The 12432-nt window shown below is 41.1% G+C and overlaps 1 protein-coding gene across 1 annotated transcript in view; it reads left to right on the top strand.

The window, feature by feature from the left end:
* Positions 1–12432, top strand: part of LOC107749032 (A-kinase anchor protein 11) — a 30047-nt gene that overhangs the window by 8242 nt on the left and 9373 nt on the right. The window contains exons 2-8 of the mRNA XM_016564079.1: positions 2039–2135; positions 2224–2334; positions 4694–4747; positions 4911–5042; positions 5572–5812; positions 6019–10186; positions 10330–10485. Coding sequence (XP_016419565.1) covers positions 2073–2135; positions 2224–2334; positions 4694–4747; positions 4911–5042; positions 5572–5812; positions 6019–10186; positions 10330–10485 — 4925 coding nt within the window. The 5' untranslated portion in view covers positions 2039–2072. The remainder of the gene's footprint in view (positions 1–2038; positions 2136–2223; positions 2335–4693; positions 4748–4910; positions 5043–5571; positions 5813–6018; positions 10187–10329; positions 10486–12432) is intronic.

The raw sequence follows: 12432 nt of genomic DNA on the forward strand, positions 1-12432 counted from the left end.
TCCTTCGGGTAGGCCAGGACCAGTCCTTTAAATTACTTCATGATCACAGACGTGAGAGCGACAAGTCTGTAATCATTAAGTCCAGTGATTTGGGGCTTTTTGGGGATCAGAATGATGGTGGAGCATTTGAAGCAGCAGGGAACTTCACACAGCTCCAGTGATCTGTTGAAGATCTGTGTGAATATGGGGGCCAGTTGGTCAGGGCAGACTTTTAAACAGGCAGGTGAAACACCATCTGGGCCTGAAGCTTTTCTAGATTTCTGCTTCCTGAAGACCCGGTTCACATCCTCTACACAGACCTTAAGCACAGGTTGAATGGTGGGGGAGGGAGAGAGGGGGGTTGCAGGGGTGGTAGGTGAATGTGTGAAGTGCCGATCAGAGCGGATGGGGGATGGTAGACTATCCTTTTCAAATCGACAGTAAAACATATTCAGATCGTCAGCCAGTTGTTGATTCTCCACAGACTGTGGGGATGGTGTCTTGTACAAGGTGATGTTCTTGAGACCAGTTCATACTGACGCCGGATCGTTGGCTGAAAACTGTTTTCTCAGCTTTTCAGAGTAGTTTTTTTTAGCCACTCTGATCTCCTTTGTTAGTCTGTTCCTGGCCTGGTTATGCAATATTTTATCCCCACTTCTGCCCAAAGCTGCTCGTGGGACAGAGTGATATGCATCCTTTATTGCTGTGTAACAGTGATCCAAAATAGTGCTGTCTCTGGTGGGACACGTAATGTGCTGCTTGTATTTTGGCAGTTCACGGGAGAGATTTGATTTTTTTTTAAAACTTCCAAGAATTATTAAAATACAGTCTGGGGACCTTTGCTCCATTTCAGTTATTTGTTCGGCCAGCTGTTGCATCGTGGCGCTCACGCACACGTCCGGAGGAACGTACACATTCACGAGAATGAAAGAGGAAAATTCCCGCGGCAAGTAGAAAGGTTTACATTTTCAGCGTTGTTACATCTGAACACCAACTTTCGTTGCTGTAGAAACACAATCCAACACCTCTCATTTTACCCGTTAACTCCGTGATGCGATCCGCTTCGGATCAGATGGAACAGATGGAAGCGCGTTATCCGAAATGGCTTCACTCAGCCAGGTTTCAGTGAAGCATAGTGCAGCAGAGTTTGAAAAATCCTTGTTGGTGCGAGCGAGGAGAAGTAGTTCATCCGTTTTGTTAGGAAGGGAACGGACATTCGTGAAATGAATGCTTGGGAGTGCAGGTTGAAAGCTGCGCGCGCGAAGCTTAACCAGGGCACCGGCACGTTTCCCTCTTCTGCGTCTGTACACACGTTTGAACAACACAGCTGTACCTCCGACTAGAATGCGTGAAATGAATGCTTGGGAGTGCAGGTTGAAAGCTGCGCGCGCGAAGCTTAACCAGGGCACCGGCACGTTTCCCTCTTCTGCGTCTGTACACACGTTTGAACAACACAGCTGTACCTCCGACTAGAATGTCCAACAAAACGTCCGAATAATCAAAAACCGGAAAAATATTGTCTGGGATGTGTTGCTTAATGTTAAGGAGTTCGTCTCTGGTAAAACTTATAGAAGAATGACAAAAAACGGAACAAACAAACAAAAACAGCAGAATTGCGGAGCTCAGCATCGTGGCTGCCATTTGCGGCGCCATCTCAATGTATATTCAGTCTCATTCACTTACTTACATAAGACTTGAGACGTAAATAAACACGCACATAAAAATGTATGTAAACGTATCCAGGCACTGTGCATGTGCGAAAGCTGATTGAGAAAACAGTCAAATTCTAATGTTTACGTGCTTAATTTTTTACCGTTGATGATCGGATTATTTCAGGTTACACCACCCTTTCCAATCTAATCAAAATTAAATTCTGCTCAAGCTCAATAGAATAGAGGTGTTAATTGGCTTTTCAGTCTGATTGAGCCAATGAATCTGGTATAAGCAGAAAATTGTCTGTGCATGTAAGCATAACTGCTGTAGGCTGGATTTAATTTTTGGTAGCTAGAATGAAAATGTTTACAATGTGTTTATTTCAACCCAACTGTTTCACTTCAAGGAGAGGAGAACCTCCTGTCCAGCACCGCAACATCATGGACGCCTGTGCACGGATCAGAGGGGTCCCGTTACAGAGCCGTCCCACCATGAAGAAAGAGGTACAGTGCTGACTACCATGATTCAGTTCTATTGCATTCATTTCTAAGCTCATTCAATTTCCAATACGTTTTATTTTTGTTTGAGCAGACCATCCGTGAGGGCTCAAACCCGGGCCTGAAGAGCCTGTTGAAACACAAGAAGGAGCTCTGCAATGTGGTAGTGGAGCTGCATAATAAAGAACCACAGTCTCTATCAGAAGTAAGGATTGAATATTATGTATATGCATGACTGCAACTGCAAAGGAATAATTTTTGCAGTGATTAAAGGAATATTATGGGTTCAAAATAGTTAAGCTCAGTCTTGTCCCTCTTTTCACTTGTTCCTCAGTTTCTTTAAAAAAGCAAAAGTTTGGGCTACAGTGAGGCACAATGGAAGTGAATGGAGCTGATCCATGAACATTTCAATAGTGTAGCCACAAGACATAAGTAATATGTGTGTTAGGGTCAAAGACGAGACAATTAACTGTCCGCAAAGAGCTTGAATGACAGGCGATCTGACCAAGCATAATGCCGAATCTGCCATCTTGCCTGACAAACAAATCAGACAAGAGAGTACATTAACTTCGGTGGACTTTGACATCTTTCCACGGTTGAAATAAAATACGTTATGATGTTCATTCATGTTTATCTCGTCCTTTAAGTAAATATGAAAAGACGATTGGTTCACGTGTGGAGCTACAGTGATCTCTCAAGACACATTAAAGAGCCACAAAACGCTATTGTTTGAATTTCTTTAAAAAAAAAAGACAAATTTTGAAAGCTGAGACCTTGTTTCATACCAGAAGTAACCTGCTCTATCTTGTCTGTCGGCATGTTGTCAGTTTCCTTTTTGCGCCGCAATGTATTTTTACTGCGTGAGAACATGGTGTGTAGTATGAGAGAGACATGGCTTGTCGGACATAGCAACAGTAACTAAAGAGGGCGGGTTTTTGCAAAGGGTCAATTAAATTTACAAAAGTGATTTATATACATAAAAAGCATATTAAATGCTAGTGTCTACATTAATGTCAAATAACTTTGGTGGAAAAAACAAAACAAAAATATGTGTGAAATGTCATTCAGCCTAACAGATATATTTATGTAAAAATGAAACAACATACTTATTCTGACCTGTACTTATTAAAATATATAAAAGAAAAGCTGATCATACTAAAATGTATTATATATTTTAAAAACTTCTTGCTGACAAATGGGTAAAACCTAGTGGTTTGAAGGATAGTGTTAAAGTTTTAAAATTACAACTTATTTCTGGGTGCTGCACTGTGATCCTTAAATGACATCTAATGATTATTTTTGGTATATGAACTATTGATACACTAAATGACATTCTAGTGGGTGTCTTCTATCAACCATGTTAAAAACATTCTAATGTACAGGGGGAAAAAAACAATTTTAAAGCTATATTAAACTTTTTATTGTTTTGATACTTGACAGCCCTTTTCGTCTTTTACCCGTTGCAAATTGCATACTGACGTCTTCTATGTAAAGTTATATTCAATTTGACAACTTAATTTCATGACAACATAACACCACAAACCCCAAAATGACTATAAAAGGACAAGAACAACTTTGCAGCTGAAATAATACACACATTTCAACAGAAGAATGAAGGTAAGCGCTTTTATAAAATTATAAACTGCACTTTTCTATGTTTTATGATTATTTCCATTATAAGTGCCTCACTGTAACATCGATTTTTGCTTTCTTTTTTCCCCCTTTATTTATGTTTTTGAGAAAACAAGAGACTAGTGTAATTTTTAATGCGCTAGTCAACATGAATATGCAACAAATGCTGTTGATCGGGCTGAGCTGAAAGAATACGTACACAGATGGTTCAGTTTAAATGTTTCGTGACCTCTTTTTGAGTTGAGTAATTTTTAAAGCCTCTATGACGACAGATATTGGCGATAAGAGAGCGGTTAGAGTCAACTGGGACAGTTCAGCAGTGTGACTGTTGCATCTCACCTCATTATATACATGACCGCATCTCATGAGGCTTGGGTGAATTGTTAAATTCAAAAAAAGAAATTGCAGTTGCAGCGTGGCTTGTTTTCATTTTTGTTAGGGTGGCATTTTTCCGTGTGGCTTTGTAATTCTCATGAAGGGGGGTGAATTGTGCCTGCGGATATTGCAATTTATTTGCACACACTGTCTGCATTGTTAACTTAAGGAAATCAGATAATGCAAACACGACTTAAAGGTACTGTACTGTATTTCCTGGGATTGCGCAACTTGTCTCCATCACTGCAATCTAAACACCTGAGCAGTGAAAGTGCAATCGACTGCTAGGCATGCATAGATATATGCCTGGTTATTTATATATATATATATATATATATATATTCTTCTCCATCACTTGGTCATCATTTAGTCATTTTTAAGGTGGACTGATGCGTAAAGTTGGGTAATCAGTAAATAAGAAGCAGGTTTGCCATGTAGATCTGCTGTGTGCTGAACTGACACAGCTGTTTAGTGTATTTGCCCACAAAGACATTTCATTTAACTATGGCATCACAATATAAAGACAATATAAATGACATAATTGTTCTCTTTTATAGGTACATTATGTATGCTTACCTAGTCATGCTGAGGGAGTAGATTTTACTCTACAGGTATGTGATAGTTTGCGCCATTTCTCTTTAAACATTGTATCAAAGTATGTAAAAATGAACTATGAAAAGTAAAAACTAACATTTTTGTTTTATTCTATAAACTAAAAAGAGAGAGAGATACATTTGTTGGATCCTACAGTCATGTATTCTTTGATGCCCACAGGCTCTGACGTCCCTCTCCACTGAGATGATGGAGTTGCTTAGATCACTACATGTATACACCCTTAAAGATGAAGAGATTCTGCTCCTCAAAGACCCCAAAAGGCCCTTTGAGAGAAAAGACAGTGTTTCTCAGGTATGATTTGCTTATATTATGCTTGAAAATTTAGAGTATGTTTATGTTTTGTGTGAGACGTGTTTGCTGTTGTCGTTATTTTGATATCAGGTGTCCTTCATTGTTTTAGTCTGGGTTTCTAAATTTGTGGTATCATTTTGTGTGAAATTGGGTCTAAACAGAACTAACCTTGTGGTAGGCAGCCATGGTATTAAGTTTTGTACTTTGAACATTACATAAAACCACAAGTGTTTTTCAGACATAACAAGAGATTGCATGCTTTCTTCCATGCATGTCAGGAAAAATAAGAGTGCCGTGAGAAGTCTAAAAGTCAAAACTTCTCAAGAAATTATGTCAGATCAGGGTTTGACAGTTTTCAGACTTTGTTTATAATTATGCAGAATTATGTTTATCTTCCAGATTAACATTAAGTTTATCATAACAATTTATATTGAGAATGTGTCATGACATAAAGGCTTTTATCGTGTCATCCTAGCATTTGATCGATTTATTTATTTTTTAATGCAGTATTTATTTTTTTCTCCCTCAGGCCTGTTCAAGAGCTTTGTGCATACTGAGACATAGCCCCACTCCTCAGATTAGTGTTTGCAGCATGCTGGGATTGTTGGCTCGATATGCAGCTGGGATAAGGTATGCACTGGAGTTACAGGTTCTGCAGAGGGGCGCTTCAGAAGCATGCCAAGCTGAGGATGATGACACCAATCAGTCTGTCTCTTCTATCGAAGAGGACTTTGTTACTGCTTTTGAGCATCTTGAAGAGGAGGATACAGGTGATTACTCATGATTCTTAATTGACAGTCTTAGGATAACTTCCTGTTTAAATATGGGTTTGAATAAACCTTTTTTTTTTATTTACACTACCATTGCGTAAACATAGATAGCAATAAAGTAAATGCTTATGAACAGCTGCTAGTTCTGGATTTAATTAACTGTTAATAAGAATTCTGTTCTTATTAACTGTTCTCTGATCTTGCAGGTGGCCATAGTCAGAGGAACCAAAGGGATGTGGCATCCCAGACTGTCCCCTCTCATTTAAGAGACTTATCTGGATCTCGCATTATTATAAGTTCCATACCGAGGAAGTCAGTGCGCAAGGAAAAGGCTGCTGCAAAAGTGTCAGAAACTGTCCTGAAGTCAACAACGTGGCCCGCAAGTTCAGAGAGCTCGTATGCACTTAGTAGTCTTCCAAAGAGACGCGCTACTTCCACATCCCTCACAGAGTCAGATGAGTCAGACTGCTCAAGTCCCAGCCCTATTATATTCCTGGATGAAGTTGGATATCAGAAGAGTCTTAAAGCAAAACTTGACATTCCCAAGATCCCCGTTTTAAAGGACGGAGTAGAAGATTCTGACTCAGAAGTCAGTGAATTTTTCGACAGCTTTGATCAGTTTGATGAACTAGACCAGTCTTTTGATTCCAACATCAAGGTCCTTAAAGAACAGCCCCTCCCTGGTCAAACAGAGAAGCTTGTTGACAACTCTGGTTGTAAATTTGTATCAAGGGGGTGCTCGACCACAGCAATGAACCCTCACAAGTTTGATCATAGGACTCTTCCAGCCAATGTCAAGAAACCAACTCCACTTAAACCAGGATCACCGTACAGTATTCACTCTGATTCAAAAGATTCCCCACGGCCTGCGAGGACTCCCTGCGAGGAAAGTGGGCCGCTCTTCAGTCCAGTTTGTTCATCTGCATTTAGCCCACTGGGAGAAGGAGGCTCCTTAGAGTATTTTTTGAAGGCAGATGGAGATGGCTCAGAATTGCGTAAACCACAGGACCTTTGCTCGCTGTACAAAACGTACTCAGATTTTGCCAACAACCTGTCAAAAGAAATCCTTGGATCGGTCTGTGGGTACTCCTCCCCTGTTGATTTTAACATTAATAAGAACTTGAGCTGTGTGTGTCATAAGGAGTTCAAAAACACTAATGGGCATCTAATGAAGCTTTCAGACATCCAAGAGACAGTCACCATCACCAAATCCCAATCACAGTCTCTTAAGGATGGGATTCAGAAGTTTGCTACAGACTTGGTTGAAATGAGCCTTGGAAGTGCCTTAAAGGACTTGCAGAAAGGTGTGTCCTCCTGTACCACTACACTTTGCCATTTGGCTGCAAGACTGACTTCTTCAGTATTTCAAATGGCCTTTCATGAGATAGGTATGCGCCATGCATATGTGTTAAAAGAGCATGCCATAAACGGTCTAGCCAATTTCCTAGTAGGAGAAGCCATTTCTGGAGCCCTCAACGAGTTCCTCTTTGTGAAAAAGCAGATTTTCAACAACACAGTCACACAATTTGCTGCAGATCTGGCTGAGGAGTTAGTGTTTGAAGGTATTATGGAGGTTTGCCAGTTTTCACATCCCTCAACTCCACTCACACCAAGTGACTGGTCGTTTGAGCAAGAGGGGGAAGTGGTTTCATCCTATGCCTCTGACCTGTCGGAGTCTGTTCTCCAAGAGGCTTTTATAGAGCTCTCACAAGCTGATGTGACTTTCACTACACAGGCAGCTATCAGTGTGTCAGTAGACAACATTTGCTATGTGAGTGCTGAAGATAGTTCTCTCATCACAAAAACCTGCAGTGCACAAACAAGCCATCTTGGATCTCAGGCCGTCGCAGAGGCTGCAAATCAAGAACAGGATGGTTGCACAGTGAAGAAAGCCTTGTATTGTGTGTCCGGTATGGCCAGTTGTGTTCCAGTTCCTGTGGCTGGCAAGGTCATATCCCATGTGCACAACTCAGATGAACCTTCTCAGTATAAATCTAGTATTGGTCACGTATGTCAGACCAGTCCTAAAAGAACCATTTGTTGCCAAGTGGAAGTGGGATCCTCAACCTCAGATACCTCTGAAGCAACTCAGACTGAGTCATCACTAGGTCCTGCAAGAAGCCAGAATGCCAGTGGTGAGGAAGATCTTGGCAGTCCATACGTTGAAAATTATTCCTCCAAACCCTCGATTGGAAAGACGTTTCAAAACTTCTCCGGGAATATGGTGGACACTATAGTAGGGGAGGCATTCGATCTGATGCACTCTTCGACAAAAGTGAAGAAGAAAGTGGAGGATTGTGCAGACTTTTTGAGCAAAACTATAGCAGCTCGCATATCCACTCCAAGCCATGGAATTGTTAAATCACACGATGCATCGACTCCCTCTCAGATTCCCTTTCACTTGTTGTCAAAGGGCTCTTGTGACCCATCCTCCAGAAGCGTACGTCCAGTCTCCAAGCTTACCCCAGAGGTCCGTTCTGTTGTGAGAATGGACACATTGGAAGTGCCCACTTTTGAAGTTGCCTCATGTGGAGGTAGAAAAGTCGGTGCAGATGATTTTTCCAGCAGCAACTCTGGAACAAAATCGACTGAAATCCCTAGCACTCCACCCTCAAGTCCTCAGCAGCCATCGGACGAGTACAGCGAGAAACAGATCAGACTGTTCTCGAAGAAGCTCAAAGGTACGCTCGCAAAAGAATTTTCTCCTGCGACTCCTCCACCCACCCCTTATTACTTACCTGCCACCGACACCAAAGAAGAAGGTTCGGTTTCAGACAAGGCCGATTTCATGCTGAAACTCATTAGGTCTCTCTCTGAAGAAGCTGGCAGCAATGAAGATGAGGAGGAAGACCAGGAAGATGGTCCTCACTCTAGAAACTGCCAGGCAGAGCTGAGTCCCAACATCAGGAACAGAATGATCGAGAGGAGTGCGCTCCATTTTGCAGAGCGTTTGGCGTGCCACATTGTTTCAATGGCCACTGAGATGGACACGCTAAGCCTCGGAGATGTGAAGAAGCTGGTGGGTGATGAATGCAAAGGCAGTGTCGCCTTGCATAGTGCACAGTTCTCAGAGCAGACCTTAAATTCTTTGTGGACATATGCTGGAGAAGTGGCTGGAGAAGTCATCAATGATGTCAAGAAGATGATGACTTCAAGCCACTGTCATCATAAAATGCTAAAAAGAGGATCTGTAAACTCTGTAGACAAACGTCAGAGTGGAGACAGCCTTTTGGGAAGTTTGACTTGTCAGTGGCCTGGTGATGTCCAAGTGAGTGGCAGTTCAAGTGGGATGTCGTCAGAGTATCCAAGTTGCGAGAGTGTCACTGATGAATATGCGGGATACCTCATTAAGGTGCTCAAGAAAGAGGGAGGCAACCGAGAGCTTATATTAGATCAGTACGCCACTCGCTTGGCGTATCGATCTATTAAATCTGGCCTGGCTCATGCGGCACGAAAAATAAAGCAGAGATCTCCTTTGAGACTTCATTCCTCTAGGCGTTTGCCCAATGATCGTAGTCCTGATGTTTCCCAGTTTCCCACATCCAAGTCATCCCACGCTGCACTTGTTGATGGAAAAGATGGATCGTCTTGTGAATCCCTGCCATGTGCTTGTCAAGATGGTCAAGACATGAGCAGTAATGAGTATGTAGAACTTGTGAACTTTGCCGAGTCGCTGGCCTACAACATCACATGTGATGTTACGAGAAAGCTGAGAATGAGCTCTGTTAGATTGCCAAAATCACTCACCGATTCTTGCCTCTACAGGAAATCCACTGTCGAGGACATGCCAGAAAATCTCATCAAAAATACGTTTTCATGCTCTCTTCTACCTTATACAGAAACTAACAGGCTCTACCATAGTACCAGCAGCTTGAATGACAGCAAAAGCAACAATGGTGTAATACAAGTCATTGAACATTATGCCAGGAAAATTGTCAATGACACTTTGGAAATGACCCTGGGACCGGCATGTGTTCAGGCAGCGGGGGACAGGAGGGCACTTGAACGCAATTCCTTCACAGAAAAGCTGGCTGAGGCATATGAAGCTTGTCGATACTGCCAAGGTCGAGACTGCCTGTTTTGCAGTAGAGACGGCCATCGTGGTTTCCAGGGAGTGAAAATAAGACAGCAACAAGAATCAGATTCAGTGACTGGACTGGAAATTCCTAGAATACACATTGATTTGGAAAAGAGAGCTGCTTTTGCTGAAGAAATGGTGTGCAGTGCCATTGAGAAAGCCAAAAAGGAACTGAGCTGCACCAGTCTGAATGCAGACAGTGGGATTGGTCATGATGGCGCAAGCTTTGCAGAAAGTCTCACCACAGAGATTATGACATCCGCATTGTCCAACGTCTGCCAAACCGTCAATCTTGGGTACAGTGACACAGCTTTCACAGAATCATACATACAGACTATCACTTAAAATAGCTCATCAGTTACTCACGATATGTGGATTTCCTAGATTTTGAAACTTTTTTATATTGGCTTATCGTGATTGATGACTTTGTCCGTTTCAGTACCTCCAGAAGAGAAGGCGTCAATGTGACTGAGTCAACGGTGAGTCAGCAGCTCAGTTTGAGCGTTGGTGATGACAGTCTCGGTAGTTGGTCCAATCTGAGTTTTGAAGAAGACCACCCAGATGAGAGCAGCAGCTTTCACCATCTTAGTGACAGGTGAACAAGTCCCACCACACTTACAAGCAATACACAGCTCATTTAAACTTGAAATGAAGCATTGCTGGTCGACTACCACACTCAAGTTCACTCTGCTTTCTTTTCTTGTGCACCTTTCACAAGCATGTGGCTGAAAAGTACAATTTGGGGAATTAGCAGAGGAATGAATGGATTTACAATGACCTTACCAGTGCAATATGGAAAGGACAGATTTGTGCTATAGAAGAGCTCAGGCTGAAATTGTGAAGTATATTGTCAATGTCAGATCTGTAAGTTGTATAGTAGCTCTTTAAGTGCATTTTTCATACCATTTGCAGGCGTGTTTGGTTTTCAGCGGAGGTATTTTGACTGTATTCACATGTTTAGTCTGAGTTTTATCAGTTTAGGTTTTGGAGTTGGAGAACATACTGTATGACTCATTATAGCTGAAGAACGTTTATTGTTCTTTTTCTTTCTTTTATATACAAACCATTTTACTTTCTTTGAAGCCAAAGATGCTGATTTTCTCACCATTTTCTAAAATTGCTGAGGAACACCTAGGGCCTTGTCCAGATGAGCATTTAGGGATTTTGTTTTCATTCTCAGAAACATGTAACTGTCTTTGGCTTCAAAACATGATGGCTGAGTCACACAGTCCTGTCTTTCAAAGGCAGGCATTATTTTGTAGTGTTTTTGGCTGTAGTGTCTCAATGGAAGCATTTTCTATCAACAATTTAATATCTCCCAAGACACTAAAAGTTAGAATGTATGAGCAATTTTTGTTTTGAACAACCCATGATACCATTAATATCTATCAAAATATTTATAAAAGGTGTGGTTGTCAGCTTGAGGTAGTGTTTCTGAGTAACCAATCATTAATGTATCACTCTGTACTCCATAAATCATCAGCGTATCCAAATATAGATGATAGTTGACAGTTTTTTAATGTTCTCAACTGCTTTATTGATCAGTTAACATTAATCAGTGTTAGAAATATATGATTCGGCCGTTGTTTCTATCCTTACTTGTCTCATCATGACTATTAATGAGTATGAGAATGTTAATACAGATGTTTTCATTGCATTCATGATTTAGAGTTGACAACTGTGAATCAATTTCAGTGAATTAACTCTGATCAAGTTATTTGTTTGCATAAGCTTTCAAGCATAAATTTTTTTTTGTAAAAACAAGTTTAGTGAAAAACACTAGAAAAAATGCCTTGCTTATATTTAAAGGGTTAGTTCACCCCAAACTTAAAATTCTGTCATTAATTACTCACCCTCATGTCGTTTCAAACCTGTAAGACCTTCGATCATCTTCAGAACACAAATTAAGATATTTTTGATGAATTCTGAGAGCTCTTTGACCCTCCATAGACAACAACGCAACTGTAATGTTCCCAGGTCCAGAAACGTAGTAAGGATATCAGTAAAACAGTCCTTGTGTCATCAGTGGCTTAACTTCAATTTTGCGAAGCTTCAAGAATGCTTTTTGTGTGAAAAGAAAACAAAAAGAACATAATTTATTCAACAATTCTTCTCCCCCGAGTTACTGTCTTCCGCCATTTTAGAGAGTATCACAATGCATAGGCACGCTTTCCCCCAAATGTAAACAACGCTGATTACGCAGATTACGTTCATGCGCGCGTTTCCCCCCCGAACGTAAACAACGCTGATTACGTCGAATACGTTCTTGGGTACTCTCCAAAATGGCAGAAGACGTAACTCGGTGGAGAATAATTGTTGAATAAATTGTTATTTTTGTTTTCTTAGCGCACAAAAAATATTCTCGTAGCTTCGCAAAATTGAAGTTGAGCCACTGATGTCACATGGACTGTTTTACTGATGTCCTTACGACATTTCTGGACCTGGGAACATTACAGTTGCGTTGCTGTCTATGGAGGGTCAGAGAGCTCTCAGAATTCATCAAAAATATCTTAATTTGTGTTCCGAAGATGAACGAAGGTCT

Source organism: Sinocyclocheilus rhinocerous, unplaced genomic scaffold (genome assembly GCF_001515625.1).
Source record: "Sinocyclocheilus rhinocerous isolate Xijiao unplaced genomic scaffold, SAMN03320098_v1.1 scaffold2245, whole genome shotgun sequence".
In the NCBI taxonomy this organism is placed as follows: Eukaryota; Metazoa; Chordata; class Actinopteri; order Cypriniformes; family Cyprinidae; genus Sinocyclocheilus; species Sinocyclocheilus rhinocerous.